Source organism: Phragmites australis, chromosome 4 (genome assembly GCF_958298935.1).
Source record: "Phragmites australis chromosome 4, lpPhrAust1.1, whole genome shotgun sequence".
Classification (NCBI taxonomy): Eukaryota; Viridiplantae; Streptophyta; class Magnoliopsida; order Poales; family Poaceae; genus Phragmites; species Phragmites australis.
In genome coordinates this window covers 46,977,526-47,001,797 of record NC_084924.1, presented here as the reverse complement: position 1 = coordinate 47,001,797, position 24,272 = coordinate 46,977,526, and the positions used below count along the sequence as shown (strand labels likewise).

At 46.9% G+C, this 24,272-nt stretch overlaps 3 protein-coding genes across 6 annotated transcripts; all 3 read right to left on the bottom strand.

The window, feature by feature from the left end:
- Positions 1-4,971: 4,971 nt before the first annotated feature.
- LOC133916902 (4-coumarate--CoA ligase-like 1) lies at positions 4,972-14,306 on the bottom strand. The gene is made up of 6 exons (XM_062360789.1): positions 13,157-14,306; positions 11,854-12,046; positions 11,337-11,479; positions 10,695-10,762; positions 10,474-10,576; positions 4,972-5,259 (listed from the first exon to the last, which is right to left on the bottom strand). Exons 1-6 carry the CDS (start codon positions 14,297-14,299, stop codon positions 5,143-5,145), a joined length of 1,767 nt encoding a protein of 588 aa, XP_062216773.1. The 5' UTR covers positions 14,300-14,306; the 3' UTR covers positions 4,972-5,142.
- Positions 14,307-17,159: 2,853 nt separating this feature from the next.
- Positions 17,160-20,003, bottom strand: LOC133914505 (4-coumarate--CoA ligase-like 1). Its single transcript, XM_062357604.1, has 2 exons — positions 18,960-20,003; positions 17,160-17,383 (listed from the first exon to the last, which is right to left on the bottom strand). Exon 1 carries the CDS (start codon positions 19,423-19,425, stop codon positions 19,000-19,002), a length of 426 nt encoding a protein of 141 aa, XP_062213588.1. The 5' UTR covers positions 19,426-20,003; the 3' UTR covers positions 17,160-17,383; positions 18,960-18,999.
- Positions 20,004-20,180: 177 nt separating this feature from the next.
- LOC133916900 (uncharacterized) lies at positions 20,181-23,222 on the bottom strand. 4 transcript variants are annotated; one of them, XM_062360787.1, is made up of 5 exons: positions 22,833-23,214; positions 22,496-22,599; positions 21,600-21,716; positions 21,423-21,524; positions 20,181-20,541 (listed from the first exon to the last, which is right to left on the bottom strand). In XM_062360787.1, exons 1-5 carry the CDS (start codon positions 23,065-23,067, stop codon positions 20,371-20,373), a joined length of 729 nt encoding a protein of 242 aa, XP_062216771.1. In that variant the 5' UTR covers positions 23,068-23,214; the 3' UTR covers positions 20,181-20,370. The 4 variants fall into 4 exon arrangements, with proteins under 4 accessions (XP_062216771.1, XP_062216772.1, XP_062216769.1 ...); XM_062360788.1 differs by having other exon boundaries at positions 22,496-22,596; positions 22,833-23,211; XM_062360785.1 differs by having other exon boundaries at positions 21,423-21,716; positions 22,833-23,222.
- Between the last annotated feature and the right edge of the window lie 1,050 nt (positions 23,223-24,272).

Genomic DNA, 24,272 nt, shown 5'->3' with positions numbered 1-24,272 from the left:
CTGATGCCAAAGAAGATACTGAGCAAGCTCTGGTCTGGCAAAACGAGCGCCGATGACAACAGCAGCTCAGACAAGTCGGAGAGCCCTGGGTCCGTCAACCGGGAGGAGGTAAAGTCCACGCCGTCACGGATCACAAGGCATTTGTTGTCCTAGTTGCCGGGGTTAACAGAGCCACAGCCATGGTTTTGTTCTTGCTCTTGGTTTGCCTTTACTTGAAAGTAGTAGCAATCTTAGAAGTGGAATACTATTATTGGGCTATTGGCTTCACTTGTCATATCGCCAATTAGTTTTTAGCATGGAAATGCTGGTAATTGGAGTAGGCTTGGTCATTGGTGACGGTTTCAGCAAAGTTTCATAGGATAATTTGGCTCTGGGGTTTAGATATAATTACTGCAATAAAAAAAAGCGGTAGTGCCATAAGTTTGAAAGAATATTTAGCAGGACACGGATCGAATATTATACATTGTGATAGAGTGTCTCTAGATGTGCGTGATTACTTCATGTATGAGCTGGATATGGCAAGAGATAAGAGGAAGGGAAAGACTGAGGAGAGACTTTGGAGGCAAGAGTCAGCAAGAGTTTAGGTAGATTTGATAAGCGATAATGAGGAGATGGAAGAGGAACAGGTGCAGCGTACCATGGCTCAGTCTAAAGAGAAGGAAGAGTTCGGGAGGAGGGCACGTGAGTCCTACGAGCATAGAGGTGGTGGTAGAAGTGTCAGAAGAGACAATATGTTAAATAGGGTGTTTAGGAGGATATCTTCAACCAGGGAGTCACCACTAAGTGTTAGGGATCATAATGCTGTTGCAGCAAAAGCCCCTGTGCAACAGAGGACTGACACCAGGTCATGGAGTATGAAGGAAAAGAATGCAAAGGCAGCTATTGGTTTGACATGTTCCAATTTTTTTCACACTTCAGGTATTTCTGGTAGAAGGGCGAACGACGTATTCTTTGTTGCTACAATGAAAGAAACACAGAAATAAGATGAGTGATAAAGTTTGTAATGAATTATATTGTTGTCATATTTCTTTCCTTTTGACTTATGCCATCTGTTCTATAACAGGAGAGGGTGTCCCATCTCCAACTGGTAAGTATCTAGACGAGAACGAGAGTGCATTAAAGAAGATATTTGACAAGTGAAAGCTAGAATGGCCAGAGTATGGTGTGACCGTCATGTGTGATTCGTGGACTGGACCGACACATCTGAGTATTATTAATTTCCTTTTATATTGCAATTGTCGTATGTTTTTCACAAGTCCGTAGATGCGACTAGCTACAGCCAAGATACCAAGTATTTGAATAAGGTACATTGTTTTGCTGAGTTGGTATTGCAATTGTTGCATATTTATTTGGTTGGTTCATTTATGCAGGAGATAAGATCGGTGGTCAATGATTTGGGGTCACAAAATTAGCAAAGGATAAATTTAATGTTGAAATTAATTGGCATGTCAAATTCAGAAGGGAGTATCCTGCTATCGTGTGGCAGTCTTGTGTGGTGCATATGATAAATTTAATGTTGAAATTAATTGGTGAATTTAGAGACCACGACATTGTCATTCAAAGTGCAAGGTCCATATCGCGATTACTTTACAATCATTCCAAGCTCCATGAAATGATGAAGACCACGATTGATGGAGAACTGGTGAGGTGGAATGCCACAAGGTTTGGCACAAACTATCGATTTATTGAAAGCTTTCAACACCGAAAGGATAGGTTCATGCAATGGATGATATCTAGTGAGCTACATCAGTCTCGCTACATTGTTTCTGACACCGGAAGATATACACATGGTTGACTATCCAACTTACCATGGTGGGACAACCTTAAAATGGTTGTCAATTTCGTTCAGCCGTTGTATGTCTTCCTCCGATTTGCTGATCAAGACAAAGTGCCAACATTGAATGAGGTGCTCTGAGATACACCATTGTCAAGCATGAGTACGATTCATTATATCGCAATGATAGGGATAACTTTGAAAAGTACCTGGCAATTGTCGATCGTAGAATATATAATCTAACGAATAGGACCTACGTGAATGCCGATGATACACTCTTAGCACTTTATTGTACAAATTCTTATGGTACTAAAGCTTTGATCGTCAACTTGGAGGGGCCGCATTGAATCCTCACACGCATTACGCGTATGGCATAGATCCAAACTTGTTCGAAGATCTTCGGGAGGCATTCGAGAGGATGGCCGATGTTATTACTGCCCTGGAAGCACTTAATGAGGTTGAAATATATCGGATAAAGTCTCGGTCATTCACTAGTCCGCTCACTTCACGGATGGCTTGTGACAGCAGGACTCCACCTGGTACGAATTGAGTTGACATATCTAACCGTTACTTTTCTAAACATTATATCACTTTACATACTTGCATCGCAATGGTGGTCTATGCTCGGTTCGTCTACACCTACACTAACGATGCTTGTCAGGCGCCTAGTGTTTCAGTGCGCTTCATCTAGTGGGTGTGAGAGGAACTAGAGTACATTTGCATTTATCCACACGAAAGTTTGCAACCGATTAAGCTACAAGAAATCCATAAGTTGGTATATGTAAACTACAACATGAGAATACAGAATAATTTAGATGCAAGCATCAGGTCGGCTGTTGATGATGATCCATTTCAACGGCTTATGAAGCTCATATTGAACGAAGAGAATAATCCCCTCTAGGACTAGATGGAGACCGGTAAATCAAATGTTGCCCCAGAGCTTGATGAGGAAGACACAGACAATGACATACTCCTGCTAACTCACCTGGTGTTAGACACAATGAACCCACAAGATTTGCAACGGTAGATTACGGAACGTACATTGTCATAGTGTGCTGCTAAAGTGGTAGGTGACACTGTGAGGAACGATGAAGTACTAAGAGGGGGGGGGTGAATTAGGACACAAGAAACTAATGGCTTCAAAAACTTCGCAAGATAAATCTATCTCAATTTCTATATAAATGTGTCTACTATATCGCTCAAGAGGATCGCAACCTACTCTAGCAAGGTAAATTGCAAGAATGTAAATATGAAAACGTAAATAAGGTAAAAAGACAAACTCGGCATACATGATTTTTATCCCGTGGTATCGATAGCATGAATACCACCCCTAGTCCACGTTGGAGCAACACAAAGGATATGCTCCTGGTCAGCTCTCGGTCATGACTCTTGAGCCACTAAGCTACCAAGACAAGGTCTCAAACCAGATGAGTCACCAAACCACCAAGGCAAGGTCTCACCACTAGTCTCTCTTCCAGTCGCTTGTCGTCGTAATCACTTCGGAGCTTGAGCTACCAAGACAAGGGTCTCGGCATCCCTATACATGTGTCTTGCCACCGCTATACACTAAGTCGGAGGGTCAACAAGCTTGTGCCACCAAGGCACAAGATGTCGTCAAGTCACCAAAACTCTAAGGTACCAGCTTACCTCTTAGTACAAGTTAGAATCACTCATTGATCACTTCTTCAAGCTGCAGCACCTAGCTACAACTCACTCTAGGCCTACAAATACTAAATACTCTCTAATCTTGTGCTTCATTATCTTGGATGATCACTTTAAACACTTTGATGACTTGGATATCTTCTCAAGTGTATATGAGCTTCCTCTAGACTCCAACAGCATGTCACACCCTCAAATGACTGAATGGAGGGGTATTTATAGCATCAAGGAGTGGCATGCACCCCACTAGCGGTCTGCCCCCCTCTACCACTGCACCCCCTCCCTCCTCCATTCGCGACGGCCCTACTTCACTATTCATGGTCCCCCTCCTCCATCCGCCGCGCCCCTCCCTCCCTCCCTCCCTCCACTATCGCGCCTCCTTCCTCCCTCCGCCACTGGATCCCTCCACCCGAGCACCCCTCCTCGAATCTGTGCGAGCTGCCATCAATCGATGTTGCCACCTCCGCCTCCGCCACGACCGATTATGTGAACTCGCGGGAGCACCAAGCCATTGCCAAGTGGCCCCCGCACAATGTTATGGCCGGGTATTTCCTCCAGCAAATATGTTGCTCCTCTCTCCTCCCCGATTCTTCACCGCATCAATGTAGAGCTCAAAACCGACTCTGCTGGAGTGCAAATACTGGGTGAGCACAACTTGCATCCGACGTGGATGCAGATGCCTCTCCAGATAGAGTTTCTGCTAGAGTTGGTCTTATGCACTGATCCCACTCTATTGGGTCTCTCTGTCATCTCTTCTTGAAGAGACCAAGCCCAAACCATCAACACCAACCAAATTTTCACAAAGGAAAATCACATTTGCAGCACCTTTGCCTCGCCACCCGCCACTTGTCAGTGGCGGATGCAGAGAAAACAGATAAGGGGCTCAACCACCTCTCTTCATTTTCTTCCTCTTTCTCTATGTTTTCTTCTTTCTCACCCTCATCTATGGCACAAAAAAAATGTTAGGGGACTTAAGGTGACACAGGTATGCCACCCTTGATCCGCCCCTAGCTCTTGTTACCCCTGCATTAGAGGTGACACAGGTATGCTGAACAGCTGAAGAACTCATCAAACACAGGTAGATTTTGATCGTTATATTGTACTAGCAAATACAGCTCACCTCAGCACAATTCTGCTCCTGCCCGTCAGTCAAATCCGAGATAACAGTTTGCACAACTTGCAGGAACTGACTTCACAACACAGACAACACAAACATAGCATACGATGACATGAGGCCACTTCCAAATCGATAACGCTCCCGGACATTGGCGGCGTGAGCTTCAGCAGCTCAGTCCTCGAGCTGTTTCATGTAAACTCGTTTATGGCTGACAACCTGAGGTGGCAGGAGAACTCAACTAGCAGACAATACATTGTGGTATAACTACTTCGTAATATTGGTCCACAATGCCATTTCTAGATTTAGCTGCAGCAGAGCCATTACCTGTTCGTATTTGTTTGCAAATAGTGTGGGCATTAGGCCTTTGCAGGTAGGTCCGTCCAATATTGCACACTACAACAGAATGGTTACTTGGGCTAGCTTGAACAAATATTGGCATGTCACATATACGATATATCATGTACGGTTCCATGTGTAATGTCTGGCATTTCTGGACTGAATTCTGTGGTTCGTAACTCATAAGCTCCAGTCAATAATATGTAAACCATTTCGTTCAATTGACAAATTTCCAATTTAAACAGAAGCAGATTTGCTATAACTTGGACGATCTGACTTTAGCGATGAGTTCTCTTCTCAAAATCTTTCCTGAAGCAGATTTTGGTACGCTGTCCACAAAGGTAACCCTCCTCAATCTTTTGTAGTATGTGACCTATAATGTATGTCATGAATAAAATCATTAATATATTAGCAGAGTCATATTCAGTTGATGGAAAGTACAAAATATTCCTTCGGAAAAAGTACAGAATAACATTAATTCACCCAAGAATTACAAATGTTCCATGCTAGTGAGATAGATACTGAAATGTAAACTAGTCGACTGTCACAATTAAGTCGAGGTAAAATTAAAAAAAAAATATGTCAAGGTTCCTGTCATGTGGGGAAGAACTTATAGCCGGAGGCCCAATCCGAAATGCCAGGAGCCACAACCAGCCGCGTCGAAGCCAGCCGCTAGTAGTTAGTTGCTTGCCATTAGAGATAAGTCATTAGGAGTCAGTTTGTTAGGAGTTGTTATCATTGGATTTGTATTTGGATTGTAAGCCGATTCACCCTATAAAGGAATACGATAAGATTGAATAAAGGCAAGCAAAGAGAAAGTTAAATTCTATCTTTTGTACTATCTTCTCCGGGGAGTCGAGGCAGACCTCGCACTCCCGTCGAGCCCAGCTCCACCATCCACAACCATAACATCTGGTATCATGATCAGGTACCTCATGCGCCTGCTGCCATGGCCGAAAGTGGTACCGGAGAAGTCGACAACACGCTGGCACGGATGAAAACCATCCTGGCTAAGCTAGATCATCTTGAGGCCATTGAGGGTAAGCTCTCTGACATCGACCATCAGCAACGTGTCCATCACCTCGCGATCAATCGCCTGGAACACGGGCGCCCTTGTACCAGGGGGCTCCTTCCCACACCGTGACGATCGATCTATTGCGGATCGACCACCTTGTTTCCAATAACTCGATTTCCCCACATACGACGACAACGACGACCCGCTTCTATTCATCAACCGCTACAAACAATTTTTCCGCGGCCAACGCACACTGGAAGAAGAGAAAGTCTGGCTTGTGTCGTATCATCTGACGGACACATCACATCAATGGTTCATGCACATGGAGCGCGAGCAGGGCACGTTGTCCTGGAATCGCTTTGCCGAGCTCGTCAACTTGTGCTTTGGCCCACCTCTCTGTGCCAATCCGTTGGGTAAACTGGCGGCTTGTCGCCGCACGGGTTCGGTCGCGGACTACTCCAAACTCTTCCTCGCTCTGTTGGCCCACGCCGGACCCCTCACAGAGAGCCAACATATTCAGCTTTTTTCGGTTGGCCTGCAAGAGCCTATGAGCCTCGACGTGCAGATGCAGAATCCACAAACCCTGGAGGTGGCGATGAATCTCGCTCGTGCCTTCGAGCGCCGGGAACAAGCCATCCAGGTGGGGTCGCATTCGTTTCAAGCCACTTCGTCCCGGGCTTCGCATCTGCCGACGTCATCCAGACGTCGGCAACACCCAGCACTCCATAGGCGCCCACCACACTAGCTACACCGATGATCACGGGAGCAGCAACCGCTGCAGCCACCTCAGCTACCGGTCGCACCGTTCAATGACTTGCTCCAGAAGAGATGGAAGAACGCCGCAGGCTAGGCCTTTGTTACAACTGCGATGAGAAGTACCTTCGCGGCCACAACCGGGTGTGCAAGCGCCTCTTCTTCCTCGAGCTGGACGACGACCATGACGAAGTAATTGATGACACGGCGAACGAACCTCGGATCTCGTTGCTCGCCATCGCCGGCATCAAGACACGGGAGACAATGCAGGTTTCAGTCCAGCTCAGTACTACAGTGATGACTGCCTTTCTAGACTCCGACTCCACACACAATTTTGTGTCCGAATCCGCTGCAGCGCACATAGGCTTACCTATCCAGACTCGACAACACCTACACGTCATGGTCGCCAATGAGGACCGCGTGCCATGCACGAGTGTCTATCACCAAGTTGCGCTCACCATTGGCCAGGAAGACTTCAGGATGGATCTATTCGTGCTTCCGCTAGGCAGATATGACATCGTCCTCGGAACCTAGTGGCTCGTGACTCTGGGTTCGATCCTTTGGGATTTCGGCCGCATGACGCTGTCCTTCTGGCGTCACGACCACTGGGTCACGTGGCACGACATCGCCGGGTCGTCGAGTCCACGCCTCCAGACCTGCAGCGTCTGCAACTTCTTGGAGGAACTCCTGGCAGAATTTTCACCGATCCTCAAGGTTTGCCGCCGCCACGCTCTCAGGACCATCGCATCCATCTCCTACCAGGGACATCGCCGATTGCAGTCCGACCATATCGCTACCCGATGAGCTCGAACGACAATGCCACATCATGGTGGAACAAGGCATCATTCGCTAAAGCACGTTATCATTCTCATCCTCAGTGATCCTCGTCAAGAAGGCAGACGGCTCTCGGCGCCTTTGCGTGGATTACTGCGCACTCAACGAACACACAGTTAAGGACAAATTTTTGATCCCTACCGTCGATGAGCTCCTCGACAAACTCCATGGCGCCAAATTCTTCTCCAAATTGGACCTGCGATCAGGCTACCATCAAATCCGTATGGACCCGAGGGAAATTGAGAAAGCCGCTTTTTCGCACACGTGAGGATCTCTATGAGTTCTTGGTCATGCCGTTTGGACTAACGAACGCGTCGGCGACCTTCCAATCTCTGATGAACGACGTTATGCAACCATTTCTCTAGAAATTCATTCTTGTCTTCTTTGACGACATATTGATCTATAGCCCATCGTGGTCCACACACCTCCGCCATCTCCGAGCAGCCCTTGAAGTAATCTACGAGCACCAACTCTATCTCAAGAAATCCAAGTGCTCCTTCGGCCAGGAATCGGTCACATGCTTGGGCCATGTGGTGTCGGCTTCAGGCGTGGCCATGGACAGCTCCAAGGTACAAGCCGTCTCGGAGTGGCCTACCCTCAAATCGGCTCACGTCGTCCGAGGGTTCATTGGCCTCGCGGGGTACTACAGGAAGCTCGTCCATGGTTTTGGAGCGATGGAGGCTCCTTTGACACAATTGTTAAAGAAGGGGTACTTGTGGACGCCCGAGGCTGATGCGGCGCTTCAAGCTCTCGAGACGACGCTGACAACTAGGCCGGTCCTCCAGCTACCGGATTTTTCTCGCCGATTCATCGTAGAATGCGATGCCTCTGGATCGGGTTTTAGCGTTGTGCTTCACCAAGGGCAGGGACCGATCGCCTTCTTCAGTCAACCAGTGGCTCCTCGACACCGCGCCCTCGCTGCTTACGAGCGCGAACTCATTGGCCTCGTGAACGCAGTTGCCATTGGCGGTCGTATCTTTGGGGACGCTCGTTCACCGTCAAAACGGATCACTACATCCTCAAATTCCTCCTCGACCAATGACTAGCAATGATTCTGCAACATCATTGGGTCAGCAAATTATTGGGTTTCGACTTCGTGGTGGAATATTAAACTAGGACGCCTGAACGCTGTTGTCGACGCCCTGTCATGACACGACGCGGAGCTAGGTGCCACCATGGCACTCAAAGGACCTTCATTCGACCTGCTCTCTGATCTGCGCCACGCTAACTCCACTGATCCTGCATTGATGGTGTTGCAGCAGGACATAGCGGCTGGACCTCTGGCAGCACCATGGTCCATGGTGAATGGTCTCGTTCTGTATCAGAATCGCCTCTGTTCTGTCGTCCTCATCAATACTGTCGGACATCCTCGCCGCAGTCCACGACGGCGGTCATGAGGGAGTCCAAAAAACCTTGCACCGCCTGTGCCGCGACTTCCACACGCCAAATGTGCCAACGGTGGTGCAAGACTACATCAGAAGCTGCACGACGTGCCAACGCCACAAGACTGACCATCTTCATCCAGGCGGTCTGTTGTTGCCACTGCCGATTCCAATGGATGTGTGGACTAACATTGCCATGGACTTTGTTGAGGGTCTTCCAAAGGCCGGCGGCAAATCGGTCATCTTGACGGTGGTGGACCGCTTCTCCAAGTACGCTCATTTTATTCCGCTGGCGCATCCATACACCGCGGAATCGGTAGCTCATGCCTTCTTCGCCGACATTGTCCACCTGCACGGTGTTCCGGTGTTGATCGTCTCAGACCGCGACCTAGTGTTGACGTCAGCATTCTGGAAGGTTTTGTTCGCGGCAAAAGGCTCCAAACTCCACATGACAACGGCATTCCATCCTCAAGCCAATGGACAGTCCGAAGCAGTGAACAAAGTCATTACCATGTATCTCTGTTGCATGGCAGGGGATTGGCCGCGCAGTTGGATTCGATGGCTACCTTGGGCGGAGTACGTCTACAACACCTCGTTTCACTCGGCACTGCGCGACACGTCGTTCCGGGTGGTCTACGGACGGGACCTACCAACCATTCATTCCTGCGAGCCTGACGACATCCGGGTGGCAGCATTGGCGCAAACAATGGTTGAACGAGAGGGGTTCTTGGCAAAAGTCCACTACCGCTTGCATCAATCACAGCAACTCGCCAAACGCGCATATGATCGTTGTCACCGTGACATTTCGTTCCAGGTGGGCGAGTGGGTTTGGTTGTGACTCCGACATCGCGCCCCGGCGTCCTTGGGAGAGGACACCAATGGGAGGTTGCGACCGCATTTCTACGGTCCCTACAAAATCATTAAGTGCGTCAACCCGGTGGCAGTCCGCTTGGAGCTTCCAACCACGGCACGACTACATGACGTCTTCCACGTCGGCCTCGTCAAGAAGTTCGTTGGGTCCCCCCCCCCCTCATCAGCACCACCAGCATTGCCGCCAATACACCATGGTGCCACTATACCTATACCGGAACGAGCGCTGAAGGCACGCCTCTGCCATGGGGTTCGTTAGTTCCTCGTCCAATGGCAGGGTCAACTGGCTTCCACGGCTTCATGGGAAGACCTGGCTTCATTCCAGCAGCGCTACCCCACCTATCAACTCGAGGACGAGTTGCTCATCGAGGGGGGGGGGGGAGATATGTCATGTGGGGAAGGACTTACAGCCGGAGGCCCAATCTGGAACGCCAGGAGCCACAGCCATTCGCGTCAAAGCCAGCCGCAAGTAGTTAGTTGCTTGCCATTAAAGATAAGTCATTAGGAGTTAGTTTGTTAGGAGTTGTTAGCATTGGATTGTTAGGATTTGGATTTAGATTGTAAGCCGATTCACCCTATAAAGGAATACGACAGGATTGAATAAAGGCAAGCAAAGAGAAAGTTAAATTCTATTTTCTGTACTATCTTCTCCGGGGAGGCGAGGCCAGACCTTGCCCTCCCGTCGAGCCCAGCTCCACCATCCACAACCATAACAGTTCCTACACAGCCTCACCTGCTTTTCGATAAACATCTGGACATCAACTTCAGTCAAAGAACTCATAGGGGCCCGTACAACATAGGCAATAGGAATTTCCCCAGCTTCAGCATCAGGAAACCTTGGAAACAAGTAGAGATCCCCATTAAGATATAACAAAACAACAGTTGGTGGGGAAAAAAACATATTCATAACTCATACGCAGCTAGAAACCCCAAAAAATAGGTGGCTCAACTTACGGGATAACAACAGCATCGAGAATTTCTGGATGAGACAGAAGCAGTCCTTCAAGCTCAGCCGGTGCAATCTGCCAGTAAAATAAAGAAAAACATGAGATTTCCCTAAAAAGAACCAACCGTACATGATATGCTCAAAGAAAGAAAACAATACGAGTTGCACAAGTGTGGTTCCTTTTATGGTAAGCTAGATTGAATAGTAAAGAAAGAATACACTCATTCAGGCAACTAGAAGAACTCCCATGCTTCAAATAAATATTCTATCTGCTTCCAAATAGATGCCGCTTAAGACATTGGCACGGTGCCCAATACACACTGCCTTTTTTCTAGTTATATCTTACAAAAGGTTATAGAGTTAACCGTATGAGGTACTCATGATGACAAATATATGAATGCCATTTTCATGTGCTAAATCTTAATACTTCTGTGTATGAATCTAAATGCTTACAACAAACACACCATCAGTAGAACCACAGACATTAGTAACAGGAAGGGCCCCAAATGAGGCTGACTTATGTACTAAGGCTGGATAGAAACTTCTTTCGGTAAGCACTGTCCAAGAACTATTTTTCCCTCACGTGATTATAAGCAAAAGCTTGCAAAAACTATAAATGTTATTTTTGCAAAAAAAACGAAATTCTTTACCTGGAAACCTTTGTACTTAATCAGCTCTTTAAGTCTATCAACAACAAAAAGCTGGCCTCCTTCATCGAAGTGTCCAATATCACCAGTATGCAACCACCCTTGCTTGATTGTAAATTCAGTAGCTTGCACATTGTTGAAATACCCTACAAATAATACACTCAAATAAGTAGGAATTTTTTTGGCCCCATTATTCCTCGTGGACAGAATACAGTGGAGAAATTTGGGACCTATTGTCAGTGAAAAACAATGTAGATGCACATAGCTCATTGACAAGGAGCTAGGTGGAACATCTAAAACGCTGGCAGCTTTTTTTAATGGAAAACCTTGGCTTCTTCATAATACTAGGCATTGCTACATTGTACATTGCCAACAAACAATTGCAAACCAACAACAATACGACCAATTGCCACAGTCCCATTATAATATCATTTGACTAAGCTTGGTAATGTGTAATAGTTGACAAAGACAGGGAGAAAGAATAAAAACACAATGTATACATAACACGATTAAAATTTACCTTGCATTATGTTTGGTCCTCGAACACAAATTTCTCCTAGTTGATTCGGTGGAAGATATTTCAATGTTTCTACATCAACAATCTTTGCTTCAACTCCTGACACAAGTGTTCCAGTTGACCCAAATTGACGTACTTGTCCTCTTTCTGGGTACTCTAACGATATGATCCCACAAGTCTCAGTCATACCATAACCCTGCAAGACGAGAACCATACATCCATACACCATAAAACTTAAGCATGAAATAGTTGTTGAGTTTACAGCTATGTCATGACTCATCGGAGAAAGGAACGCCAAAAAGAGTGAACATTTTTCAACAGTTTCAGGCTTTCAGCAATATAGGGAGTATATGTATAATCTGATTCTGAAGAGAAAATGGGATGAATCCACAATGTTACATGTTCCAAGAAGGAGATGAATCTATTTAAGATAGTTACTACGGTGCACACTCAGCTCCTTAGGTATAGGATTATTATAGCTAATGTTATGAAAATGACCTTAGCTGTAAACGTTTTATTACAATTTTAAGATAAACTAACCTTTGGCTGCAGGCCTGGCATCTTACCTTTTACAGGTGGGCACAATATTAATTCTCAGATGCTATTTTCTTGTTAGCATGTGGACCACACGTCCAACATCTGATCGACAATAGCATGTATAACATATCAAATTGATCCGGACGATAAAAAAAAGAGGAAAGAAAGAACAGATCACTGATAGACCTATATGATTGCAACATTACCATGGCTACTCACATGATAAGCAACACAACCCATAGTTGACTTAGTGCTTCCATGTATTTGGAAATTTGGAGCAGCTCAGAATATTGGAATATGATAACCATTGAACTCAAAATTAAGAAAAGGATGTACACATATTGCCTGCAGCAGAAACTGGCTATAGTGTGCCTTAATAAGGTTATATGCGCAGGACAAAAAGTTTGAATATACAAGTATCCAACATCAAAATGTCATTTTCCCTGTTTAAAAAACCAAGTCCAAGAGCCATTTATTTGGTATTTTCCATCATCACTATTATGTCCTTAATGGAGTAGTATCAACAAAGATTCAAACTTTGTCGCCTAATTCAACTTTCAAGCTAAAGACAAAAAAAAAAAATCGAGATTAGCCCCCTCAAGGAGACTGCCAGAAAGGCAGAAAAGTTTGTGGTCCTTTCAGTCCCAAAAAGACCCCATCATGGTTTTTATGAAACAGTACTACTACGAATTCACTAAGCTCAGTCCAACAGTTCATCAGCAGACCACGGTTAAATTGAAGAAATGCAAAATCGCGAACGCTCAATCACCTGGACAATCTCGGCGTCCGGGAAGTTCTTTGCCACGACCTCCATCACATCCTTGCCGAGCGGCGCTGCGCCGGAGCCGATGAACTTGAGCGAGCTGAGGTCGTATTTCCCGGCCCTTCCGTGCTTGGCAAGCGCGATCATGACCGGCGGCACGCAGAAGAGGTGCGTGACACGGTGCCGCTGCACGGCGACCATCACAGAGTCCATGTCGAACCCCGACATCACGATGATGGCGTTGCCGCGCTGCAGCTGCGCGAACGTGATGACGGACAGGCCAAAGATGTGGAACATGGGGAGGAAGCAGAGGAACACGTTGGGCCCCTCCCCGCGCGTGTCCTGGTCAGACGTCGTCATGACCGCCGCCGCAATGAAGTTGCGGTGCGTCAGGATGACGCCCTTGCTCGCCCCCGTAGTGCCCGACGAGTACAGCAGCGCGGCCGTGTCGTTCTGCTTTGTCGGCGGGCGGCGATACTCCGTCTCCTGCACACCGGCAATGAGATCGGAGTAGAGCGTGACGCTGGTACCTGGAGGCATGGAGGCGATGGCGCTGGCGCTGGCCGCGTCGCCGTCGATGAGGATGGTGGGGAGGCGGAGCTCCGCGATTTTGGGCAGGAGGCCAGAGATGGTGATGGAGAGCTTGGCGCAGGCGTCGGAGACCTGCTTGGCGATCTCCCTGGAGGTATAGAGGGGGTTGGCCGTAGTGGCGACGGCGCCGAGAGCGGTGACGGCGAAGAAGCAGATGGGGTAGAGGACGCAGTTGGGCGCGAGGATGAGGACGACGTCGCCGGGGCGGACGCCCGCGCGCGAGGAGAGCGCGACTGCTGTAGTGAGGACGGCGGAGCGGAAGGCGGCGAAGGTGAGGGCCTGGCCGGTGGCGGCGTCGACCAGCGCGAGCGCGGAGGGGCACGCGTCGGCGCGGCGGAGGAGGAGGTCGGTGAGGGAGAGGCCGGGGTCGGACGCGATGGGCGCGGCCGGGCGCAGCGAGCGGTACACGCCGTCCGCGCCGTAGCCCGCGGCCGGCGCCGCCGTGCCCGCCATTGTCTCTTGCTCACTCGCGTTGCCTTGCTGCGCCCGATGTTGCTCGCAAAAATCGCTGGCAGAAGAGAGCCGTGTCGTGTCGTCTGTAGATCCAGCATCCAGCATCCAGAACTGTCTTTTGCTTGAAAGTTTCATTATTTTCGCTCTTTTTTTTTCCCACTAGATTAGGTCAGCATCCAACAACTTAAATAATGTTACAATTTTAAGATATGTAGTTATAAGTTCTAGGTCAATGCGAGATAGGAATTTTTCAGACAATTGAAATTAGTATATTTTATACTCTACTGTACATCAATATATGTATTTGTATCCGTATGTTTTTATTAAAAACCAAATAAGACTATAATCATCCCCATTTGGAAAATAACGGATGTACAAAATATGTACTTGTATCGGTATCTTTCTTTTTGAGAAAAATAAAAGCGAAACAAATCAAAAACTGCGAGGTCCGCACGAGATATGCAAACTGTGTATCAGTGAGGGGGGGCCTGATTGGTGGCTTATATGGAGTGATCCTGATACAATACAGTGGATGTGTATAATTTTAAGAATAATCAAACTTAGTTACTCGTATCTATTGTTCTAGTATGGTTTAACAAATGCAAATATATGTTTTCAACCTGGTTTGAGAGCAAAACCTGATTCGACCTTCACTCTGCAGCCTGACTTAATAGATACTAATTTATACACCTGCTTAGGTAGATGGATCTACTTATTAGTATCATAAAATCACTTTCATATGAGCAATCAATCACAATCTTAATTTTTATATTCATTTATGTAGCTTCTGATTCAATCATCCATATAAAAACTTATATCACTCTATCCAGACAGATAAAACTAGCTAAAAGGGTGGAAACGAGCCAAGCCTAACTCTACTCGGTTAGTTGACAGAAGTAGAATATAAGCTCGGCCCAGGCTTAGCTTGGCTCGCGAGCCAACTCAGCCAAGGTTGTGGTTCTATATTTCTTAGTTGTTAATTTCTCAGAGCAATCAAACATGATGTAAACATACAACAATACATCATTAACTATTTCTGAATGACGACAGATATAAAACATAATGCATAAATGTTGCAGAGTATGCATTTTTATCAATGCACATATCAGAAATCTCAAGATAAGTATGCATTTTTATCAACGCACATGTCAGAAACCTCAAGATAAGTATGCATTTTTATCAACGCACATGTCAGAAATCTCAAGACAAGCATACATCAATACAGCACTGACTTTCTGAATGCTATTACTCATCCCTCTTCACAAGGATCCTCACAGGTTTGTTTATGAACTTGCGAGTAATATCAAGGGCGTCAGGAGGCATGGTAGCAGAGAAGACTCGACCCTGAATTTTCGCTGGGAGGAGCTGGAAGATGTCATAGATTTTCGCTGGGAGGAGCTGTAATGACACCATATTCCTGGAGGCCATGTACAATCATGTAGCAGTGCTAACACCGTCGCCGACGCTTTACACAGGACACAGCCGACGTAGTGGGTGGGACACCGTCGCGCAGCATGCCACGGGGAGGGGACGACGGTCGACGGGGAGTCGCCGCGTCTGCGGATCTGGCTCTGGGCGGCGACCGATCACGGGTCAGGGACTCAGGGTCACGGCCTCACGGCACGGAGTGGTGAGGATACGCACTGGGCTCGGCCGGCTACCGGGCTCGGTTGGTCACAATCGAGTCTAAAATAACTCACGAGCTTTAAATTTTATTTTCGACTTTACTAATTAAATATATATATAACAACAGCATACAGTCTAGCTATACGGTTCATACGAACTAAGCATCGTACCTTTTGAGTGTTACTGTGCACTGTAAAAAAAAATCCGCCTGTAGAGTTGCTCGTCTAGGATTCGTGTGGAGAGAACGTGCACAAAAAAAAAACGGTTGAGACGATCCAGATAAGAGCAGATGAAGACGCGTGCGGTTTGACTTTGAGCTCCTGCTGCGACCTCACATCAGCAAACGTAGCCAAATGGATGGCGTACAGTATGGAGATTATCCACGGTTTTGTGATTTCGACATTTTGTCAGTCAGATCCGAACGTATGGCGAACATTTGCACTTCCTTTTTTCCTGCAGCAGGGGCACTTAAAAACCCTCTGTCGTTAGTCTCCATTGCTGACAAAGGTTATACATCGCTTCCTTCAATTAACCATGTCTATCAATGTTGTGTGGGGCTGGACAAGCTTAGCAACCGGATCACGAGCTGACCTGGTCACCTGGCTGAATAAGCTATCGCCGTAGAACAGTAGACTCGCATGCGTCCACACGCGTAAGCAGTGATGGAGAGTAGACAGCTCCCTCCATCTTAAAATAGATGATATTTTAAAATTTTATATATGTATTAAGATAATTGATAAAATAATTATTTTACTTTTTAATATAATTTATTGAGTGGGAAATAAGATTTATATCGAAAATAAGTTACTTAATTAAAGATGTAAGATGAAAAAATTAAACTACAGTTACTTCAAAATCATAGAATATCATGTATTTTAAAAATTAAAAAAAATATAAACATTATCTAATTTAAGACTAATGTAATATTATTTATCTACCTTATTCTTCTCTTTTTTCTCCTCTAATTTATGGTAGAAAAAATATTGGAGGATTAAAAGGGACTCTATTGACTGAGAAGAAGTGGGGCTCCCCTCCCTAGATCCGCCCCTGCCACATTGCCACTCGTCGGTCCCCACGTGTCGCGGCCGACGCGGAAGGCTGATCCTGCAGGATTTTGCGGGAGCCGGCGAAGCGACACGTCCGCTTGTTTGCTGCCGGAGCGCTGATTTTATCAGCGTGGGAATTCTGTTACGCACGTCCTCTTGGTGGCTGGCTTTGTTACCGCCTCGATCTGGGAGATCCCCGACCCCGACGCAAACCATTTGCTCGCAACGACGAACAAGGCTCATAAATTAATCCCTGCCGGATGGACGCGCACGCAACGCCGATTCAACGCTCTTGATTCTGACCTTCGAGGAGCTGATTGGATCCAGAGTCATCTGGCTTGCGAGTTGCGATTTTTTTTACTCTTTCAATATATAGCAGCCGATTTGGCCCCGTACCATATGCAAGAGTCGGGGGGCAAATACACGTACGTGCTTCAAACGTGCAAAGCATATTCTCAAGGGTGTATTGCAATATCAAACTTACCTAATTTTTACGAGATATAACAGACCAAGACCCCTGTAAAATAAGAATGATGTTGTTTATCAGATATCTGTTTTTTTTTTCAACACACGATCAATCTCAGCTATTCTATGAAGTTCTGACAGTTATCTTTTTATTTTTATTTTCTCCTCTCACCGTCTACTGTGCAACAGCTCTGCTCCCCTATCTAAGCCCGCCTTTGCCAGATCCGTCATCACTGTCTCTCTCTTGCTAGCTAATCAATTTTTAAGCTCTCTTGTCGTTAACCTTGCTCACCGTCTATCGTCGGTTCGGCTCTCACCCTAGCCTCCCTCCAGGGCTGGCAATTGGACTCATGGATTCGAATACTTATGGGTTATAGACCCGATGGGTCCGGGTTTGGATCACAATTTTTTCACATGGGTTTGACAGGTTGAGTATCCTAATCGGGTCATGTCAGGCTTGGATTTTGTATTTCACCCGCAGCTACCCACGGGTCACCCGATACATACATATGCATGCATCTCAGCCTAACCCAATGCATTGCAACCCAGCTTAATTGAAAAGCCTACTTAGCTTTAGCCTTGTTCCGTTGTTTAGCCTTCACGCCATGGTGTCGCCCGCGCCTCATCGCTCTTATCGCCTAGTCAGTGCACCATGTCACCCTGTCACTCCAGCATTGCGCCCTGCTGCTCCCATCCCCCGGCTAGCACACCACGCCGCCTCATCACTCATCCGCTACTATCACCCCACCGTCGTGTCGCTCGGCCACCCCACTACGCCGCTCCCGCTACCCCATTGGCCCACTGAACCCCCCCGGCTCCCGTAGTGCCGCCGCCCAACAGCCGCCTGCGCCCCCGGTAGCCTAAACCCGACGAGTTTGGATTTAGGTTTATGTTTTCGCCCGTTTAGCATGTATTTGGATGGCCAAATGGGGCCGTCTCGGAGATGGCCATCCAGGAAACGCGGTGTTTGGTTGGCGGACGACCAGAACGGGAGTGGATAGAGCGATCCCACGCTAGAGAATATTCTCTCGTTATGCTGGATGGCTCTGTCCGGTGAAAACGGTCGGATCTTCTCATCCAATTTTCTTGTTCGATCGTTTGATTTTATTTAGAGTAAAGAGTTGGTGGGATTAGAGTAAACTAGAGCTCACTAGCAACTCGTTTTAATTAGTTTAATCCAAAAAGCTTGAGCCGGTATTTAATTAAAATTCTCTAAAGAAATCTGCTTTTATAATCTGACTCATCTTATCAACTTTAATCCCACCAACTAAACAAAACACTTGCTCATTTCATCTATTCTAACTAAATAAAAAATTAGATCATCTCATCCAAAAAATAGCGATGATCTCATCCCATCTAACCTCTCGCTCCAACCAAATATACCCTTATCCCATCTAACCTCTCGCTCCAACCAAATATACCCTTAGTACTTCAGATATAAGTTAGGTTAAAACTATTGGGTTTTGGATTGGACATATTTTTACTTTATCCAAACCCGACCCGACTTACTACCAACCCTTTTTAGAGTCATCGGTGAATCAACCCTAACCCCTCCCATAAACTCGCTGGCATTAACATAATGGCTGAAATCGAGCGCGTAAAGGTTAGGAAGTGTGTTCAATTTTTACCTTGCATTGTGTTTAGTCCTCACTATGACGGCGTCCCGCGCTACAGCTGCGCGAGCGTGATGATGCACAGGCCGAGGATGTGAAACATGGGCACGAAGCAGAGGAACACGTTGGTCCCGTATCCGCGCGCGTCCTGGTCCGACGTCACCATCGTCGCCGCTGCGATGAAGTTGCGGTGCGTCAGGATGACGCCCTTGGTCGCCCCCGTAGTGCCCGACGAGTACAGCAGCGCGGCCGTGTCGCTCTGCTTGGTCGGCGGGCGGCGGTACTCCGTCTCCAGCACCCCGGCGATGAGGTCGGAGTAGAGTATAACGTTGGCGTCTGAAAGCACCGAGGTGGATGCGGCGGCGCTGGCGGCGTCGACCAGCGCGAGCGCAGCGGCAAAAGATGAGGTCGTTGAGGAGGCTGGGGTCGGACGCGATGGGCACGGCGGGGCGCAGCATCCGGTACACGCCGTCCTCGCCATAGCCCGCGGCTGGCAACGCCTTGCTCACCATTGCCTCCTACCCCCTCGCGCCGCTTCGTTGCGTCCGGATCGCTCGTGAAAATCGCTGGACCGGAGAAGAGAGCAGCTTCCTTCTCGTTATCGACGGATGATATATATGCATGAGCAGATACTCACCAACGACCCCCGTACCCCCGGACGTGTTAGTGTAAGGGATGACAGCATGTGAAGAACCATGCGCTTTGGACACTGTGCACTGCTTGTGGCCTCCCGCGTCAGCTGGCATGGCCAAGTGGATGGCGCTACAGAGTCCAGGCAAGCGCACGGCCACTCTGTGTACTCTCGCAAGCCGGCAAGTCGGTCCCCATACTGTTTGACGCCGGAGAAGACGATGACACCGGTGAATGGCTTGGCTCGGTGGCTCTTGCTTGGCATCGCCTTCTGGAAGCTAAACAGCAGCCTCGACTGGACCTGGACGCGACGACTGCGGCGCTTCCGCGAGGATGATGAGGTCCTGCCAGAAGATAAAAATTCGTGGCAGGGCAGATGTATGTGCCTAGAACAATCGAGGCGAATGCTAAAAAAGTTCGCTTTTCACCTGCAGCCGACTCGTGGCTCCTGACTTGATTGTTATGAGTATATATATGGGGGGGGGGGGGCGATACTGATTCACTGATGCCCGTGCTTCACGTGCTATAGTATCAAACCCGAGCACTGATGCATGCCATGCGTTCAGTTCTCTTAGATAAATTACTCGGGGGATATTAAAACAGGGCTAAATTAAAAATGGGATGTGATTCCAGAGTTTTGTTTATATATGCACAAGGGTGACCGTGTCTGTACAAGCAGAGATTAAGTTTACAGTTTTTGCACAATGCACAATTGCTGACACAATGCGTGCAGCGAATTAGATTGGGGGTATATACAGGATGGAATCGATTTTGTTAATGTTTCGGCTCCGGACATTTAGAACAAGTCCCACTGCCAGTAGATCTTATCTACAATACCTCCACCACTCCGCACGGCGACATGGAGGGTCTCTGCTGCTGGCGGAACACCCCACAGCAATGGTACCGCAACAGACATGGTTAGCTTCTCCTGAAGGCCGTCATTGCTCGCCTTCTCTGCAGTAACAACCTGCAAAAGTGATACCCTTTACAAACTAAAGATGAATATGCGCTCGCCTCCATGTTATGCTCTCCTTAACTAATTGTTCAATGCGCTTGCCGTGAGCCAAGACCATGCACAAACGCTAGTGCTGGCACAGCCTTACAGAAAAAACTTTATATGTAAGTTGATCAAACAATGAATTAAACTGAAAGCTTCAACCATGGATAAGAGAATGCACAGCGTATTCTGTTGCAATGATATATGCTTAATTTTTTTCATCAGGTCCTCATAACCCAAAGATTGGCACTTCAGGATTTGCCACTACATGTGTCATTTGACATATGAGTTCTGAGACCACATGTCAGTAAGACATTTGGCATGGTTCAGATGAACAGAAACCTAAAAATGTAGCATATCGTGAAAAGTCTGTTAAGCTCACTGTCAAATCTTCAGCAAAAAAGTTTGTTTAGCTCACTATTTAATTGCTGATAATTCTTCTATAAAAGTTACAAACGATTAAACTTCAAAAGAAGCATTTAGAGTCGCTTGGTTAGATCACTGTTACTTGCACAATATTTATTGCCCTGTTAACTTTCTATATTCTATACATGTTTTATTATGATTGATTAACTGTGTTTGTTTATTTTGTAACCATTTAGCCGTGCCTGGTGTTGCATACCTTATTCCTTGGGCACTGTTTTATTTTGTTTTGTTTTCCTGAAGCTACCTTAGTTCAGTAACCATTGTCCATGTGTGGCACTCTTAGCTCATTGTTCTCAAAAATAAGGAAATAAACTGGGCATCTTTTCTTTATTGTGGACAGATCAAGGCACGCCAAAGCAGTTATCAGATTAAAGAATAAAGATAGATCCTTGCACATGTATAGTTCATCGAGTAGCTTAACATACCTCACCACCATGCTCCAATACTGTATCTTCCACTACATCGCTTAGCATTTCAACAGAACGACAAAAGCCAAAGATACATAATCTTCTGCCCATGTCTAGACCCTGAGATATAAAATGGTAATATATTACTAAAGAAATGAAAACATGATAAGAAAATAAACAGCAATAAATATTTACATTTGTTGCTGCAATGTTAAATAGTGCTCCAAGGCAAAGACTTTGATTTGGATCCATGTAAGAGCTCTCCTGAAACCGGCGAAGCATCTGTGTACCCTTCACTTTTCGTTGCCTCTTCTGCCAAAAATAATTTACATGAGAACTTACTGCAGCTAATATGGGAAATGTTGATGAGGAGAAAGTAAACCTAGCAGCTTCGGCGAGTAATACAAAATCCATAATACATGAAGAAGAGCTTTACTTAATATTACCAAGAATACAAGAAACACTCTAACCAAGCAGCATGGGTGCAGTGCTGTGTGCTAAAAAGTGCAGAATCAATAACAAGTATTTATAAGATATGAGCTACAGATGCATATGACTAGAGAAACTTCTTGGAAAGGGTTCACATTCAAATGGATGCCATACTTGTTATTGATTCTGCAGTGCATACATCTGTTGTACCATTGGCTTTCTCAAGTGAATCTGATTTTATGTTAACTGTAAAACAGCATAAGCGGACCAAGAACATGATCTTAGAGATTCATGATAGGGCATCCTTCACAGCTTTTGCAAATAAGGTACACTGCAATGATCATGTTAATACAATGCTGAATATATACAATACTGCTTTTCAAATTTTTATTTTCCTCTAATATATCTTTTTTTAGACAATAGGACATCCCCACTTATATTGAAACTTTGTAAGCAACGGGTTCAAGTCTTACAGCAAACAAAAGCAAAAGGCTGGGTAGACCAACTTAACAATGAGTGCACCATAGTCCATAGGCCAATTGACGTGTATATGCAGATGTTACATAAAGTAGGGGAGTAAATAGCTAAAATTAAGATCAAATTACTGCCGTTTACTATACACTTCACATAGTGGGAATGCTCTGGCTTAAAAGAATCAGTACCTGGGAAGCACTAACTCGACGAGGAACCAATGAACCCCCAATTTGAATCAGGCCCTCAGAAGTGAACAGTGTGACTTTGTCTTCTTGCACCCACTGAATATCTTCTAGGACACACAACTTGAGCAGTTTAGATGATGGTGAACATATCATCCTATCTCATTAGCATTTCACACAGAACAAGCTAGCAATCGGGGCATCAATCATTCACTCACAGTCTTAACCTACAGCATACTGTTCAACAATGCATAGCACAAATCTTGCTAGCGCATGGTAAAAACAACTCATTGCTCGCCACCGCAGCATTTGGAAACAATCGAGAGATCGCTGGAGGATTTACCGAAGTCGGTGGTGAGATCCAAGGGCTGGTCCCAGGGGTAGGGCCCGTAGAGGTCCTCGGGATCGTCCTTCCCCGCCCGAGCTCGCAACCGGTGGAGCGACCGCGATCCGAAGCGGCAGCGGCGCGGGGCCCGGGACCGACCGTGGAGAGGGGAGGAGAGGGGCGGCCTGGACACCAGCGAGCGGGGGAGGGAAGAGGAGGAGGCAGCGGTGGGGAGCGCGGCGGAATCGGCCATGGGAACGCGAGGACGACGAGTCAGAATATGCAGCAGCGGCAGCACGGGGGATCAAGGATAAAACGAGAGGATTTTATGGGCGGCGCGCTCGTTTTTTCCTGTGGTGGTCGTGGATTTCCGAGAGGTGGTCTTCGTTTTGGCCGGAGCTCGCTTGGCTTGGCGGTGGTGTGTTTTCGGCATCGGCAGTTCGTGGCCACAAAAGGGGACGTGGGATCTCGGACGTTGGCTGGTTTCTTCTTCACGGGATGAAGGGGTCAGATTCAGCTATGAAAATCTAAGGATGGGCCGGGATCAGCAGGGATGAATATTCTCCTATGCTCGGAAGAGGATATGGAACAGCGACAGATTTATTTTCAACCTCTAAACTGGGGTTAATTAATTTTTTACCATTCTAGCGGATGTCATATTTCCAAAAGACATTCACTTGAACTGTTGTGCTAAAATACCATCTGAGTCTCACAAAAACTTGCTCATTTATCACTTTGAGGTATTTTTTCCTACCACTTGGTTTTTTTTTTGTCCTTGCTGATGTGGATATGCACTGGAAATGACCACTCTACCACCCCTCTCTCTTAGTTCTCCCTCACATCTGCCATTGTGGCAGCCTCAACTGCCCTCCACAGCCGCTGAGATAACGACGATGTAAGGAGGATGCGGCATGGGAGCACCTCAGGCTCCTGCTCCAGCACCTTGGACACGGACGTAGATGGCAAGTGCATCGGCGCCAGCCACGGGCAATGGCGTGGGTCGGTGTCACGTACTGGTTGTTCGGCTATCAAGTGGGCTACTTGCTGTCAAAGTGGGGCTAGGTGCTTAATGCTGGGTCTTCAAAAGGGGAAGCAGACAAGCAGCTCGGGCCATGGATGAACAAATGGAAAATCCCTCTTTCTCCTTTGATCTTCTTCCCCAGCCTATCTCTCTAATCTCATTCGCGTGCTACTGTTGCTTTACTTCTTCCTCCCAATCTCCTACTCTTCCCTTCTATCGGTGACATGGGAACCAGGGGTCCCCGAGTCCCGAGGCCAGGACAGCAGAAGGTCACATGGCGCCTTCCCTCGGAGACTATCTCCTCGATGTCTGAGAAGACCAAGTTCCGGGAGAGGGCGCTTGGGGCTATGAACAGTAGTCCTCGAGTACCCAAGTTCCTCGAGGACCCGAGCAGACACAATTTCGGGAGAGGGTGCTCGGGGCCATGAACAGTGGTC